Source organism: Palaemon carinicauda, chromosome 4, assembly GCF_036898095.1.
Source record: "Palaemon carinicauda isolate YSFRI2023 chromosome 4, ASM3689809v2, whole genome shotgun sequence".
Classification (NCBI taxonomy): domain Eukaryota; kingdom Metazoa; phylum Arthropoda; class Malacostraca; order Decapoda; family Palaemonidae; genus Palaemon; species Palaemon carinicauda.
In genome coordinates, this window is record NC_090728.1 from 80,548,034 (window position 1) to 80,565,813 (window position 17,780).

At 44.5% G+C, this 17,780-nt stretch overlaps 2 protein-coding genes across 5 annotated transcripts in view; both read left to right on the forward strand.

The window, feature by feature from the left end:
- LOC137640028 (zinc finger protein 665-like) overlaps positions 1-17,780 on the forward strand; it is a 173,532-nt gene that overhangs the window by 54,964 nt on the left and 100,788 nt on the right. The window lies entirely within an intron of this gene.
- Positions 606-1,922, forward strand: LOC137639533 (uncharacterized). Its single transcript, XM_068371801.1, has one exon. The coding sequence runs from the start codon at positions 606-608 to the stop codon at positions 1,920-1,922; it is 1,317 nt and encodes a 438-aa protein (XP_068227902.1).

A 17,780-nucleotide genomic window follows, 5' to 3' on the forward strand; every position in this document is an offset into this window, starting at 1 on the left:
GGTTGTATGTGGAGACTGAGATATTCTTCCGCAATCCTTTGATTTGGCGGGTGGTCAATTCTGTTTTCTTGAGAGCGCCCAGATAAAGGGTATTGTTGAGGTCCTGTTATAGGGGTGTTCACCCCATATATATTAGCACCTAGAGGTCTTTCAGCCCCCTGAGTGGATCGCTGGGCTTCATAAGGAGAGCGGACTAATGAGGCAGAGTATCATTAAAGTCAGCTTCCTTATCAGGTACTAAACTCTATCGGATCCTGTAAGGCGAACAAGGCTGGGTTTGGGCCGGGAGCGGCGATGCCATATCAAATATTACCATCACGTTGTATGGTGTATGGAGGCAGCATAAGTTAAAAAAAAATGTAAATATAATTAATTAATAATAAATATTCGCGATTATTAAATGCCCTCGTAATTTCTTTACTTTTAATAACAATAAAATTACACGTTTCTTCTTAAACGTGGCAGAAAATTTTACAGCGCTGCCACATCCTTCTCAGGCGTTAAGCTGACCTCAGGGTATGAATATGTCAAACAGTGTGTGTCTCCATAAAGACGGCTCAACCAAAACAGTCAGTCATTAAGGAGTCTGTCGCCCTACCAAGAACATGGAAGGAAGTCCTCGTTCCCGCATTAGCCTTCATCCCCAGGCTCGAGAAATAGTTTATAGGATCGTGAAGTACTTTGACAAAGAAAAGGCAAACCATGGACCCGTTATGGATGTTAGAAAAACACTGAAACGCGCCTCGGAAGCAACAATGATACCGGAGAGGACAATCAGCAGGATTTGCAAAGAAGGAAAAGTAACGGGAGAGAGATACGGTAAACCAATTTTCGTTGAACAGAAGCAACAACCAAGAACCGTGACAAATTTAGATGATTTTGACAAGAGCGTTTTGCGTAGAACAGTTTTAGACTTTCATGCAAGGAAGGAAGTTCCAACGCTTGACTCAATAACAGGTGAATTAAAAGAAAATATTGAGTTTAAAGGTTCCAGGGATTCTGTTCACAAAGTTCTTCATGAAATTAGCTTTCGGTACAGCAAGGTTAATGGAAGAAAATTTCTACTGGAGAGAAAAGATGTAGCCTCAGCCAGAACTAAGTTTTTAAGAGAAATGAAAGCATTAAAAACCAGTGGCTATAAATCCTTTGTATACTTGGACGAGACTTGGATTAACCAAAACCATACCGTTGGGAAATGTTGGATTGACATCAATTCAGAAAATGCCACCGGTATTAAACCCCCTACAGGGAAAGGTAGTCGGTTAATCGTTCTTCATGCTGGGACCGAACGCGGGTTTGTTCCAAACTGTGAACTTGTTTTCCAGTCTAAAAACGATGGTGATTACCACAAACAAATGAATCATACTGTATTCAAGGAGTGGTTCATTTCACAATTGATTCCCAATATACCGCCATCATCGATCATAGTGATGGACATTGCATCCTATCACTCTTTCCAAATTGATAAACCGCCTACGACATCCGATAGAAAAGCTGTAATTAAAGACTGGCTTATCGAGAAAGGAGAAACCCCCGGAGACGATCTCTTGAAGGATGATCTGCTTGCTATGGTAAAACAGCATACGTCAAGATGGCCACGCAAGTACGAAATTGACATTATTGCGAGTAAGCACGGCCACAAAGTGGTAAGACTTCCTCCATATCATTGTCAATATAACCCAATTGAATTAATATGGAGCCAAGTCAAACAGTATGTGGCAAAGAAAAATAATTTCAAAATGTCGGACCTCAAATCTCTTATAAGTGAAGCGTTACAGCAAGTAACACCGGAAAATTGGAAAAATGCAGTTAACCATGCAGAGACTCTTCAAAGGGATGACACTTCAAGAGATTTAGCCATCGACAATTTTGTTGATTCTTTTGTTATAAATCTAGAATCATCTGATGAAGAGGAATTATAATGATTAGTACCCATTTTTTGTTTATTTCACTGAAATCATTAATGTTTTTCTTTCATTTTCAATGTAAATATCCATTCATTCTTTTCTTTCTTTTGTGATGTAAATATTCATTCAGTTTTTAATTAATTTGTAATGTAGCCTACATTTTTTTTTTCATTATTAATGTAAACATTAATTTAGCTTCCAAAATAATTTAGTTATACAAATAAAAAAATGTTACATATTTTTAATATAAAAGATGTGCAGAAATAAATCTCTATAATCCTGGCATTCTTGTGTATCGTTATCAGTATAACATTCATGACTCAAAACTATCATCTATTTGTTTTGATAAATCCTTACAAAGACTATGAAACACAAATTGATATTTTCATCAGGTATGACACTCAAGCAAAAGTATCTTATATTTTGAAGATAAAAACGTGCCAAACCTAAAACAAAATATTCAAAGTAAATTGCAAAGCTAGAACAAAGTCCATAGAAAGAAGGCATGAGAATATAAAAAGAAAGTGTATCGGATACTCTTAATGAAGATAATTGGGCGTCTATACTACGGATAGATAATATATTTAATTGTTGTCGATAATTCTGTGTAACCCATGTATCTTTATGACACTATTTCAGTTTACCTGCCTAAATTTACACAGGATCTCTCTCTCTCTCTCTCTCTCACTCTCTCTCTCTCTCTCACACACACACACACACACATATATATACATATATATATATATATATATATATATATATATATATATATATATATATACATATATATATATATATATATATAACAAATGGTAGAGCCTCCACGAGATGGAATTTGTGAGTGTAGGTAGATAAATTCACACATACGAGTTGATTAGAGAACGCGGAAACTCAGTAGTATGGGATAATCCCTAGAAAGGTCCAGTATATTGCCCCAGGAGACATTCGAGCGCAGGGATTAAAAGGGGTAAACAGGAGCGGTAGGCCTTTAAACACTCCAGAGAAGGACATTTGGCAACGTAGGAGACAACGCCCGGATTGCCATGAAGGAGCCGATAGACTATAATACTTAAGATTATTTGTTAATTGTCAAAACTCTTGAGCTTATATTCCTGCAATGTTTAATACTGGTCTCTACGCTCCACCAAGGGTGTGAATCAGCTTCATATATATCCACCGGCTAAGTTAAATATTTAAAAATGATATTTCCAATTTGAAATAAATTTTTAAATATACTTACCCGATGGATATATATAATTTTAGTCCCTCCCTTCCGCCCCTCTAGAGACCCTACGGGCTGAGAAGAACTGGATGGTATCGGAATATGTTTGGTATCCTGCCGACAGTTGGCGCTAGTGTACACCCTGCCAACCAGCATAGTGATCGCCCGCGAGTTTTGAATCTGCCGACCGTCGGAGACGTTAGCTTCATATATATCCACCGGTTAAGTATATTCAAAAATTTATTTTAAATTGAAAATATAATTTTTCATAATAAAATAAATTTTTGAACATACTTACCCGCTGGTTATATAACTTAAAATCCCCCCCTTCCTCCTCTCTAGAGACCTATGGGCATGGAAAATCTGATACAAGGAGGGATAATTCGGCCTAGCTCTGTGGTGGCGCTAGTGTATACCTGGCATATCTGTGCGATTGCCGCGAGTTTTGAATTTTCTGTCGGTCAGAAGAATAAAGCTATTATATATAACCAGCAGTTAAGTATGTTCAAAAATTTATTTTATTATGAAAATATCATTTGTTCCGTAACTGGAATACAAACCACGCTATTTTAAATATTTAAGTTAGCCGGTGGATATATATATAGCTAACGTCTCTGACGGTCCGACAGATTCAAAACTCGCGGGCGATCATCGTGATAGGTTGCTGGGTGTACACTAGCGCCACCACTCGGCAGGATACAAACATATTCCCAAAAGCTTCAGTTCTTCTCTGTCGCTCTAGCGATAAACATTGATTTCTTGCTCGCGCTAAACCTCAAGTTTTTCAACTATTGGTGAAGTACTTCTTTATGGTTTTGGCTTTCACTGTGTTAGTTATTCTCAACAATAAGATCTTCAAGAGAAACTCTTTTTAAATATTTAACTTAGCCGGTGAATATATAATAGCTTAGCCTCCGGCGGCTCGACAGAAAAACACACAAAAACTCGCGAGCGATCGCTATGAAGGTTGCGGGTGTGCCCACTAGCGCCAACTATCGGCCAGATACCGCATATACATGTAAACAGACCCAATTTTTCTCTGTCGGCCTTAACGACAAGACGTATCAATACTCGCTGTATAACCTGGAGTTTTCTCAACATATTTGGTGAAGTACTTCCTTTTGGTTTGAGCTTTCGCAGTGCAGGTGTTTTATCTTCAACTTAAATCTTGAACTCGTTTTTGGATAGATTTAATTGTTGATGACTTTGGATTGTTTTTTGGACTTTCTTTGACTTTTAAATGGCCGACCCTTCCCTTAGTACGGAAGTGTGTTTTAGGCTTTTAGCAATTATCTTATCACGTTATAAATTGTTGTTATTGATTATAGATTTTCCTCTATATATTTTATATCTCAACCGCCTTTATTAGGCCTCTTCGATTAGCTTTCCATTTATAATAAACATCAAGATAAATTTTAATGATTTGTTTATATGCGACCTTACCTATTCCTCCCCTAATCCGAGAGTAGGCGGTCCTAACTTGGAAACCGAAGTTAAACAACGTTGAGCCCTTTCAATCGTAAATAACTTTTACAGAGCAAATGATTTAAAACTTATTAAATGAATATTTTTTAGTAGATATTTTATGAAAGATTTTCTTTGAATAGTCTTCGTACTGTTTCAAAGATGAACTAACGTTTAGTTTATTTATGCTACGCAGTTTGCGCTCTATCGTTACGATAGAGAGAGAGAGAATCACGGTTTCACTTTGCAGAAAGAGTAAATCGATTCTGACGTTTTGTTCATTCTTCTTTCAAACTTAAATGTTTTAAATTCTATTTTAAAGGAACTTGTTAATTGAAAAACCTTTCAGTTTTTTCCTTTGGTCAAATAACCTGTTTATTGACGAAAGGTAAGTGGGCTTTTCTCTTCGGTGCGAAATTAAGAGAGAGAGAGAGAGAGAGAGAGAGAGAGAGAGACGGAGAGAGAGAGAGGAAGAGAGAACGTTCCGATCTTTATTCTCGTCCCAAGCGAGTAACGTTGTTCTCGAGTCAGTTGTTTACTCTCGTCCCTAGTCTCTGTACGGGGAGAAAGGATAAAACGTTTTTAGTTTTTATTCTCGTCCCAAGGCACTGTACGGTGAGAGATTGAAAACGTAGTTTTAAATGAACTAGTGTTTAGTCTCCTTCCCAGCCACTGATCTTTTTATCTTAATATATGTTTACTGTTTTTTTGCTTGTATTAATGTGCTTACATTATACGACTTATTTCGCAATTATAACCTTTTGATGAGGGTAGAATTGCGTGCTTCAGGTAGAAATCAGTTTTATTCATACCTAATGTGAATTGTTGAAAAATTCGATTTCAGTGAAGTAAGTGCAAAACAGAAAATCGTAGTGATAAAGTGATAATTGCGCAAAGTGTTATCAGTGTTGCGACCGAGGGTTCATCTGTTCGTGCCTGTCGTTCGCCTAGTCCGAGACCTCTTGCATGCTCCCAAGCCCAGGGGAGAAGTAATGTCGTACGACTTATGGGTTCGAGAGGCCTTGATCAGCGAACAGACGTTCCCTCTATGGTTTCAGGCGTGTCTCATCAAGACCGCCCCTACCATAAGACGAGCGAGACGTTTTTCTCCTCGTCATCCGAAGGCTTTTCGCGTAAGAAACCGTGGAGCAAGGTTTCGAGGCCCTTTAAGCGAAAGTCAGTCCTTTCAGGACAGGTCCAGCGTCCTGATTGTAGCCATTAGGACAGCTCTGACCCTATGCAGTCATCGGAAGACTGCTCGCCGCCTAAACAAAAGCGTATCACAGGCTCCGAGAGTCTTATTGTAGGCAAGGTTTTGCAGTCACAGACGTTACCCTCGTCTCTTACCGCAACCATTCCCGTTGATCCTAAATGGGTTGTACGGCAAGACTTGCAGAATAAGCTTGCCTCTCTTATGGAGGACTATTCTGTTGAGCAGGTTCACGATGATCCTCGCAGCTTAGCTGATCGAGATCCTGGCCGTCAGCCGCCCAAACGAGCCATTGCTCGTCCTGTTGACATTGACGTTACAAAGTCACGTCAATCGTGTTTTGTAGAGCCTCACTCGATGCAGTCCCGTGTTGACTCTCAGCCGCTTGTGGACGTTCAGCCGCTGCCGCTTGCTCTTGTTGACGTTCAGGACGTTCACCAACCAGCATAGTTGACTTGTTTTGACGTTGAGCGTCAAGCACCGCAGTCAAGAGTTGTTTTGACTGCTCAGCCTAAGCAGTCAAGGCAGTCTCGAGTTGACGTCGAACGTCCTCCCGCACCTGTTGTTGTTGCTGGTCAGTCCTTTAAGCAGTTACATGACATAGCGTCCTTGACTGCTACTGTTGCTCCTTTGCGTGTGGACTCTGCTTGTCAAGCATTGCCACCACGGCAGGTCTCTCCCTTGCTTGAGACTCGGCAATTGTCGGACAAGGTTCCTTCAGATGAGGAAGTTGCTGATCCCCCTCCTACTGATATTCCCTTGAGGACTCTGTCAGACGGAGAGGAGCCTAAAGCTGCTCAGCCCTCTATGGACTTTAAATCATGCTGATTTTTAAGGATCTTTGTCCGGATCTTTTTGTAACTGCTGCTCCTCGTTCGCCTAAACGTCAGAGTTTACACTAGGCCTAGCTACTTCGAAGCCGTTGTTTTCTAGGCTAGTGCTCTCTCGCTCTTCTAAGAGAGCTTTACGTTTGCTAGGCGACTGGTTAATCACCAGGAGGAGTTTGGGGGAGACAGCCTTTGCTTTCCCTACTTTTAAGCTGGCTTATAGAGCGAGAGTCTGATATGACACGGGAGAAGTTCTCGGCTTGGGAGTTCCTGCCTCTGCCCAGATAGACTTCTCAAACCTCATAGACTCTCCCTGGCGCCTGGCCATGAGACGCTCCAAGATTTTATGGTCGACTTCAGAGCTAGACCATCTCCTGTTAGGAGTTTTTTCGAGCGTTTGAAGTTTTGCTGTACAATTATGTCATGCATAAACAAGGCTTTCAGGGATGGCTCCAATATCTGACAGCCACGTTCTCTGCAGGAACAAGTCCCTCAGGGATGGCTCCAATGATCTGGCAGCCATGTTCACTGCAGGAGTACGTAAGAGGCAAGTGCGCTCAATGTGTTCATTGTCAAGACAAACTTCACGATGAAGTCTACCAGGCTGTCTTGACAGCATTAATGGAAGGCGACTGGATGGTCTCTCTCGACCTTCAGGAGGCATACTTCCACATTCCTATACACCCGGATTCCCAACCGTTTCTGAGGTTTGTTTACAGGAATGTGGGGTACCAGTTTCGAGCCCTGTGCTTTGGCCTCAGTCCTGCTCCTCTCGTGTTTTCGAGGCTCATGAGGAATGTGGCAAAATCCCTCCATCTATCGGGGATCCGAGCCTCCCTGTACTTGGACGACTGGCTTCTCAGAGCATCGTCCAGTCTTCGCTGTCTGCAGGATCTACATTGGACGTTGAGTCTGGCCAGGGAGTTGGGACTTTTGGTCAACCTAAAAGTCCCAACTGATCCCATCCCAGATTATTCTATATTTGGGGATGGAGATTCGCAGTCCAGTTTTTTCGGGCTTTTCCGTCTGCCACCCGAATAGAACAAGCCCTGCTCGAAGTCCAACTAATGCTGAAAAGAGAACGTTTGTTCAGTCAGGAGTTGGAACAGTCTCGTAGGGACTCTCTCAGCCCTGGAGCAGTTTGTCTCGCTAGGGAGACTACACCTTCTGCCTCTCCAGTTCCATCTAGCCTCTCACTGGAACTAGGACAAGACGTTAGAGACGGTATCATTCCCAGTCTCCGAACCAGTAAAGGCATGCCTGAAATGGTGGGACAGCAATATCAGTCTGAGAGAGGGACTATCCCCAGCAGTCAAGAACCCAAACCACGTGTTGTTCTCAGACGCGTCGGATTTGGGTTGGGGTTCGACCCTGGACGGTCGGGAATGCTCGGGTCTGTGGACCTCAAGTCAGAAGAGCATGCACATCAACGGCAAGAAGCTATTAGCAGTCCACTTGGCCTTGATGAAATTCGAAAGCTTTCTTCGAAACTAAGTGGTAGAGGTCAACTCAGACAACACCACAGCTTTGGCGTACATCTCCAAGCAAGGAGGCACACACTCCTTCACGCTGCTCGAGATCGCAAGGGACCTTCTCATATGGTCAAGAAATCGAGGCATCTCCCTGTTGACGAGATTCATCCAGGGGGACTTGAACGTCTTGGCAGACTGTCTCAGTCGGAGGGGTCAGGTGATACCCACGGAATGGACCCTCCACAAGGACGTGGGCAAGAGTCTTTGGGCTACTTGGGGTCAACCCACCATAGACCTCTTTGCCTCCTCGTTGACCAAAAGGTTACCAATCTATTGCTCTCCAGTCCTAGATACAGAAGCAATCCACATAGACGCGTTTCTACTGGATTGGTCTCTTCTGGACTTATATGCATTCCCACCATTCAAGATAGTCAACAAGGTACTGCAGAAGTTCGCCTCTCACGAAGGGACAAGGTTGTCGTTGGTTGCTCCCCTCTGGCCCGCGAGAGAGTGGTTCACCGAGGTACTTCGATGGCTGGTAGACTTTCCAAGAAGTCTTCCTCTAAGGGTAGATCTGTTACGTCAGCCCCACGTAAAGAATGTCCATCAAAGCCTCCCCGCTCTTCGTCTGACTGCCTTCAGACTATCGAAAGACTCTCAAGAGCTCGAGGCTTTTCGAAGGAGGCAGCCAGTGCGATTGCAAGAGCGAGGAGAGCTTCTACCATTAGAGTATACCAGTCGAAGTGGGAAGTCTTTCGAGACTGGTGCAAGTCAGCATCTGTGTCCTCGTCCAGTACCTCTGTAGCCCAAATCGCAGATTTTCTTTTACATCTGAGAAAGGTTCGCTCCCTCTCAGCTCCCACGATTAAGGGCTACAGGAGCATGTTGGCTTCGGTCTTTCGACATAGAGGCTTAGATCTTTCCAACAATAAAGATCTCCAAGATCTCCTTAAGTCTTTCGAGACCTCTAAGGAACGTAGTTTGGCAACTCCTGGATGGAACTTAGACGTGGTCCTAAGGTTCCTCATGTCAGACAGGTTTGAGCCATTACATTCAGCCTCCCTGAAGGATCTCACCCTCAAGACACTTTTCCTAGTGTGCTTGGCTTCGGCTAAAAGGGTCAGTGAACTTCATGCCTTCAGTAAGATCATCGGCTTTTCTACAGAAAAAGCCACTTGTTCACTTCAACTTGGTTTCCTGGCCAAAAAAGGAACTGCCTTCTCGTCCTTGGCCTAAATCTTTTGATATTGCTTGCTTATCAGAGATCGTAGTATTTTTCTTTAGTCAGATAACCTTTTATTGACGAAGAGTGAGTGAGCCAATACTCTCATGACAAGAGAGAGAGAGAGAGAGAGAGAGAGAGAGAGAGAGAGAGAGAGAGAGAGAGAGAGAGAGAGAGAGATCCAAATCTTTGTTCTCGTCCCATGTCTCTATACAGGGAGTTTGGGAGTGAGAAACGTTGTTCTTCTTGATTCAGATATTTACTCTTGTCCCAAGTCTCTGTACAGGGAGAGAGATAAAACGTAGTCCTTCGCGTTCTAGTTTTTTGTTCTCATCCCAAGACACTGTACGGTGAGAGAAAGAGAGAAAACGTAGTCCTTAGTGATCTAGTTTTTTAGTCTCCTCCTAAGTCACTGATCATTTTTAACTTTATATATTTCACTTTTCTTATATATACTGTATGTATATGTTTATTCATTTTTGCATGCGTGATACATTATGTACTAATGAGCTTACATTATACGACATATTTCGCAATTCTAACCTTTTGATTTAAAGGAGAATTGCTTGCTACAGATAGAAATCAGCTTTATTCATGTCTGATGTGAAATTATTAAAAAAATGCGAGTATCAGTGAAAAAAGTGCAAAAATCATGTTCAGTGTTGCGGAGGGTTCGTCTGTACGTACTTGTCGTTCACCCAGTCCTAGACCTCTTTCAAGCTCCCCAGCCCCTGGGAGAAGGAATGTCAAAGAGACCAAAGGGAACAATAGGTTTTATACAACGAATAGACGTTCCCTCACGAGTTGCGGTTGACGTTTCTCAGACTTCAGGAAGGTCTCTCTTTTGCCCACAAGAACACAGACTATGTGTTGTTCTCAGACACTTCGGACGCGGGGTGGGGAGCAACACTAGACTCTCTAGAGTGCTCGGGCCTTTGGAACAAAGACCACGTAAAGTTTCATATCAACCAGAAGGAGATTCTAGCAGTTCTTTTGGCCCTGCAAAGTTTCAAAGACTGTTTCGAATCATATTGGTACAGGTGAACGCAAACAACACCACAGCGTTAGACTGCATCGCTAAGCAAGGCTGGACCCTCTCACAGTTACTTTACTTAAATGCAAACGATCTCCTAGTTTGGACGAAGGAAAGAAACATCACCTTACTTACAAGGTTTATTCAGGGAGAAAGGAACGTGTTGGCAATCTGCCTAAGCAGGAGAAGCCAAGTCATTCCCACAGAATAGACTCTTCATCAGGAGGTGTACGAAAAACTATGGCTGATATGGGAACGTCCGTCCATGGAACCGTTTGCAACCTCATTAACGAAGGGGCTTCCTTCTTCCTGCTCTCCAGCTCCAGATCCAGAGGTAGTCCACATCGATGCGTTCTTACTGCAATAGTTTCACCTGGAGGTGTATGCTTTTTTTCCCTCCATTCAAGATCATTCACAAGGTTCTTCAGAAGTTCGCCTCTCACGAAGGGACCAGGTTGACGTTGATTGCTCCCCTCTGGCCCTCAAGGAAATGGTTCACAGAGGTACATCAATGGCTGGGGGACGTTCCAAGAAGTTTACCATTGCGAATGGATCTCCTTCGTCAGCCTCACTTAAAAAGATTCCATCAAAGTCTCCCCGCACTTCATCTAACAGCCTTCAGACTATCGAAAGACTCTCTTGAGCTTGAGGGTTTACAAAGGAGGCAGCTAGAGTGTTTGCAAGGGCTAGGAGATCCTCTACCATCAGGATCTACCGATCTAAATGGGAGGTATTTAGAGACTGGTGCAAGTCCTCCTCTGTTTCCTCATCCAATACCACTATAGCACAGATCGCGGACTTCCTGCTTCATCTAAGAAGTAACCGCATCCTTTCTGCCTCAACTATTAAAGGCTACAGAAGCATGTTAGCTGCAGTGTCTAGATATAGAAACATGGATTTGTCTAACAATAAGGATCTTCAAGACCTTCTCAATTCTTTCGAGACTTCCAAGGAACGTCAAATTTCTACTCCAGCTTGGAATTTGGACGTGGTCCTTAAGTTTCTTATGTCTGAAAGATTTGACCCTCTAAACTCAGCATCTCTCAAAGAGCTTACTCTCAAAACTCTCTTTTTAGTGAGCCTTGCTACCGCAAAGAGAGTCAGTGAAGTGCATGCCTTCAGCAAAAATATCGGCTTCTGCTCCAATAAAGCAGTATGCTCTTTACAGCTTGGTTCCTTGGCCAAAAATGAGCGACCATCTTATCCATGGCATAAATCATTTGAGATTCCCAACCTATCGGATGTTGTTGGGAATGAAATTGAAAGAGTCTTGTGCCCTGTAAGGGCGCTCTAAAATTTTATCTGAATAGAAGGAAAACGTTACGAGGTAATTCAGAGGCTTTTTGGTGTTCGGTGAAAAAGCCCTCCTTGCCAATGTCGAAAAATGCCTTGTCATATTTTGTTAGACTTTTAATTAGAGAAGCCCACACTCGCTCAAGTGAGAATGACCTGAAGTTACTTAAAGTTAAAACTCATGAAGTCAGAGCAGTGGCGACGTCAGTGGCTTTTAAACAAAATAGATCCCTCAGAAGTGTTATGGACGCAACCTTTTGGAGGAGTAAATCTGTGTTCGCTTCACATTATTTAAAGAATGTCCAGACTCATTATGAGGAATACTACACATTGGGACCATTCGTAGCAGCGAGTGCAGTAGTGGGTGAAGGTTCTACCACTACATTCCCTTGATCCCAATAACCTTTTGTCTTCTCTTGAAACTTTTAATTTTTGGGTTGTATGTGGAGACTGAGATAGTCTTCCGCAATCTTTTGATTTGGCGGGTGGTCAAACTTGTTTCTTGAGAGCGCCCAGATAAAGGGTATTGTTGAGGTCCTGTTATTGGGGTGTTCACCCCATATATAACAGCACCTAGAGGTCTTTCAGCCCCCTGATTGGATCGCTGGGCTTCATAAGGATAGCGGACTAATGAGGCAGAGTATCATCAAAGTCAGCTTCCTTATCAGGTACTAATACTTAAGTTTGTTTTTATTGTCAAAACTCTTTAGCTTATATTCCTACAATGTTTAATACTGGTCTCTACCCTCCACCAAGGGTGTGAATCAGCTATATATATATATATATCCACCGGCTAAGTTAAATATTTAAACATTATATTTTTATGAATAATACTTACCTGGCAGTTATATATAAAGTATATAGCTGAGTCTCCGACTCCGGCAGAATTTAATCGAAAAACGCGGCAACTGCCTTGTGGTGGTTGTGTGGTTAGATGGTTAACAACCCTTACAGGGTGGTACCTGGAATCATTCCCGTTTTCTGTTCCTCAGATTATCTCTGCCGGCCGGATCGACAACATCGTTGGTCCGCCATTTAGAGTTTATTCGGATCGCTTTCCCTTCATCGCTTTTTTGGACTTCGTTTTTGGTGAAGTACACTGTGTTCGGATTTGGCAATCGTGTTTGTTTTTTGTTTTTTGTCTTTTTTCCTTTCTTATCATGAGTGAAAAAATTCATATTCGTATATATGCGAATGATATTTGCAAGGTGAGGTTACCGAAAGTGTCGGTTGACCCTCACACTATCTGTATGGGTTGCAGGGGGTTTGAATGTGCTCTAGATAATAGGTGCAAGGAATGCGAGGTTTTAAATGATGATAATTGGTTAGCGATGAAGAATGTGCGCAAACTTGAAGTTGATAGAGCTAGGAGAGCTAAATCAAAGTCAAAGTCTGCTAGTGAGCCTAGCTTTGATTTATCTATTGACCCTTTAATTGTAACCTCTTTGGAAGTTATTCCTTCCCCGAATGAAGTAACTCCTGCCCCTTCTACAGGATCTGTGCCTACGGATGACCCTGGGTATGCTAAGTTAGCTGCTGAATTAGACGCCATTAAAGCACAATTGGAGGCCTTTAAAGGTAAGGGTGTAAGTGAAATTAGTGCTTGTGAAAGTGCAGTGGAGGTGGCGGCTGATCGAATCTGTCATACCCCTAGGTCTAGACCTATACCAAGCTCCCAGGAGCAAGGGAGAAGGTACGTCGAAAGCCGAAAGGGGGTGAGAGGTGCTTATCCTCGGTCATTCGTCGCATCAGACAGTCCTGTTGCGACCTCCCAGGCTGCTCTTGACCTCCGTAGAAAAGGCGTGTCGGATACGTTTGTGTCTTCACCTGATCCTTCTCCCAGACGTAATTGGCATTACGAATCAAGACCAATGAAGAGAGGGTGGAACCGGGATGTGCAGTCTCGCTCTCCCTCTCCCGGTTCGAGTAGCCGAGATCCTGATCCTTCGGAAGACGATTTCGATGTTGTTCCTGTTAAGAGGGCGAAACAGAGAGTCCTTAGCCCAGTTAATCCTGCTAAACTCCCTGCTTCTTCTGCCAGCGCTCCCAGTCAAGCCGTACGACAACTGCCTCCTTCGGAACTGCGAGAACCAGCGGAGGTTGCTAAAGCTTTCATGGTTGTTATGTAGGAACAACTTACATCGTTAGTTCAAGCTTTCAGCCACCCTCCTTCACAGTCTGTCAGATGTAAGGACGTCTCTTTACCTGTTAAGAGATCATCTTCTAAGAGAGAACTTAGTATCTCTCCCAGGAAACCTCTGCGCACTTCGTCAGCCGTATGACAACGCACACCCTCTTCATCGGCATGCTGCCAGGAATTTACTCCCCCCCCGCTCTCGGCGCCAGGACGATACTGCCTCTCGTTCTCGGCGCCAGGACGATTCCGTTTCTCATTCGAAACGCCATGAGGTTACCGCCTCGTTTCTTAGGAAACAGGACTAATGCAGTCTGCATTTTCAAGACGAAGGCAGCCTACATTTTTAGGACGATTCCGTTTCTCGTCATCGTGACGATACCGCTTCTCGTCATTGTGAGGTTACCGCTTTTCGTCATCGTGACGATACTGCTTCTCGTCATCGTGACGATACCGCTTCTCGTCATCGTGACGATACCGCTTCTCATCATCGTGACGATACCGCTTCTCGTCATCGTGACGATACCGCTTCTCGTCATCGTGACGATACCGCTTCTCGTCATCGTGACGATACCGCTTCTCGTCATCGTGACGATACCGCTTTTCGCGGACAGGATGTTAGCAGCGCTCGGCGCCAGGATTCAAACAGCTCTCGGTGCCAAACTGCTTGCAGCCCAACTCTTCAAGTTGTTATCCTTGAGCAGGACCTCAAAGATATTTCGGAAGAGGAATAAAAACCTGCCGACTCTACTAGTGATTATAAGGTTCTTTCTCGCTCTCTTTTGGAACTTTATGGGGAGGAATTTCAACCTTCGGCCCCTCGTTCTCCTCAGTCTCAATTTACCAGGAAGAAAGCTACTAAGTCTTCGGCCTTCATCAAAATGAAGCTTTCAATTTCGGCCAGGAAAGCTCCCGCTAAGGTGGATGATTGGATGAAGGAACGGAGACAAGCTGTCAAGACCACCTTTTCTTTTCCACCATCTCGGCTCGCTTCCAAGGCCGGTATATGGTATGAGACAGGGGAACCTTTGGGGTTAGGAGTGCCTGCCTCCTCCCAAGGTGACTTCTCTGCTCTTGTGGACTCGGCAAGAAGGCATGCTTTAAACTCTGCCAAGGTGATGTGGTCCATGTCGGAGCTTGATCACCTCGTCAAGGGAATTTTCAGGGTTTTCGAGGTTTTCAGCTTCCTGGACTGGTCTCTCGGGACTCTGGCCAGGAAGTCTGAACTCCTGGAGGACACGAAGGACCTGACGAGTATCATGTCCTGCATGGACAAAGCTCTAAGGGATGGGGTGAATGAATTGGATTCCCTTTTCTCAGCAGGGGTTTTAAAGAAGAGGGCCCTTTTGTGCTCCTTCACCTCTAGATCTGTGACTGTTGCCCAGAAGTCGGAGCTGCTTTACGCCCCTTTTTCACGTCATCTCTTTCCTGAAGCTCTGATCAGAGATATCTCCCTTTCTCTGGCACAGAAGGCTACTCAGGACCTTTTGTCTCGGTCTGCTAGGAAAACCTTACCTGTTGCTCCTGCTCCTCTGAAGAAGGAAGAGAAGAAGTTTCAACAGCCCTTTTGGGGCAGGACCTCCTCGAGAGTGGATTTTAGGGGGAGAAGACAAGAGTCAGGGCCAAGGACCAGCAGAGGTGCTTTTAGGCCCCGGTCCAAAAAATGAGACTGTCTCGTTTTTGGCAGTCTTGGAAGAGGAGAGGGGCGGACACCTGGTCCCTCTCGGTCGTCAAGGAAGGTTACAAGATCCCCTTTTAAAGAAACCACCTCTCTCAGACACTCCCCCAGCCTTAGTGGCTCAGTACGCCGACGCGGGGAAACGAGAGGCTCTTCTGGAGCTAGTCGACCAGATGTTAGTCAAGAGAGCAATAGAGCCGGTTCAAGACCTCGCCTCCCCAGGCTTTTACAATCGCCTGTTTCTGGTTCCCAAGAACTCGGGTGGATGGAGACCAATCCTAGATGTCAGCTCTCTGAACGCCTTCGTGGAGAAAACAAAGTTCTCCATGGAGACGACTCAGTCAGTGCTGGCTGCAGTTCGTCCAGGCGACTGGATGGTATCTCTCGACCTGCAGGACGCTTATTTTCCCGTCCCCATTCACCGTCTTCAAGGAAATATCTGAGATTTGTGTTCCAGGGCAAGTGCTTCCAATTCAGGGCACTTAGCTTCGGTCTCAGCACAGATCCCCAAGTTTTCACCAGACTTATGGCGAATGTGGCAGGCTGGTTACACCAGGAGGGATAAGGGTATCCTTCTATCTAGACGACTGGCTGATCCGATCGCAGTCGAAAGAAAAATGTCTGGAGGACCTACTGAAGACGTATACGATGACTCAGGACCTGGGACTCATCGTCAACTGGGGGAAGTCTCAGACCGAGCCGAATCAGACTATTCTCTATTTGGGGATAGTTCTGAATTCAGTTCTTTTTCGGGCTTCTCCCTCCCAGGAGAGGCAGACCAGGTGCCTAGACAAAGTCAAAGAATTTTTAAGGAAGCAGGAATGCTCAGCAAAGGAGTGGATGAGTCTGCTGGGAACTCTATCAACCTGGAGCAGTTTGTCCCGTTGGGGAGATTGCACCTAAGGCCTCTGCAACACTTCCTCGCAAAGGTTTGGAACAGAAAGATCCAGGAGGACTCTTTTTCTTTTCCCATATCGACAAAGATCAAGGATCTTTTGTTGGGAAAAGGGATCTCCTTGTTCAAGAAGAACCCCGACTTAGTGTTATTCTCAGACGCGTCCGAGTCAGGCTGGGAAGCAACACTAGGGAGCAAAGAGGTCTCAGGTATTTGGGAAGGGAGTCAGATCAGTTGGCATATCAACAAGAAGGAATTGATGGCCATTTTGTTAGGGCTAAAGGCCCTCAAAACCTCGGTGTCAGGAAAGACTGGAGATCAATTCAGACAACACCACAGCTCTCGCGTACATAAGGAAGCAAGGGGGAACTCGCTCCCTCTCTCTGTTCACAACTGCGAGAGAGGTTCTCCTTTGGGCGAACGAGAACAAGACTCAGCTATTGATAAGGTTTGTTCAAGGGCAGAGAAACATCAGGGCAGACATGCTCAGCAGGAGGGGACAAGTCCTTCCCACAGAGTGGCCTCTCAACCCGCATGTCTGACGGAGCCTCTGGAAGTTGTGGGGCAGACCTGTAATAGACCTTTTCGCCTCCAGTCTGAACAAGAGGATCCCTAACTACTGCTCCCTAGTCCCGGACGAGGAAGCTGTTGCAGTGGACGCCTTCTTGATGGATTGGACGGGGCTGGACATGTATGCCTTTCCCCCGTTAAAGATCATCAATCTGGTTGTCAGAAAATTCGCTCTCCTCGATTCAGGACGAATGATCCTTGTGGCTCCATTCTGGCCTGCGAGGGAATGGTTCACCGAAGTGGTAGGCTTTTCGGACACCAAGCGGCAAAAGCTATTGCCAGAGCAAGGAGGATCTCTTTTTCACAAAGACTCTACCAGTCAAAGTGGGAGATCTTTAGAGCTTGGTGCAAGAGGCACAGGGTTTCCTCGTCCTCTACCTCTCTAAGCCAGATTGCAGACTCTTTTGTACCTCAGGCAGGATGCTAAGCTGGCTGTATCTACCATTAAAGGATACAGGAGCATGCTCTCAACCGTCTTTAGGCATAGAGGCTTAAAGTTGTCTCAGAATAAGGACTTGCAGGACCTCATTAGGTCCTTTGAGACGACGAAGCAGGTACAGTTAAGACCCCCTTCTTGGAACCTGGATGTGGTGTTTAAGTTTCTGTGCTCCAAGAAGTTTGAGCCTATCTCGCAAGCCTCTCTTCGAGATGTGACTAAGAAAACCCTCTTCCTTTGGACTCTAGCGACTGCCAGAAGGGTCAGCGAGGTCCAGGCAATCGAGAAGCGTGTAGGCTTCAATCAAAATGGAGCGGTTTGTGCCTTAAGGTTCGACTTTCTCGCCAAGAACGAGAACCCTTCGAAACCCTGGCCCAGGACTTTTGAAGTCCCTAACCTCACGAATCTAGTGGGTCA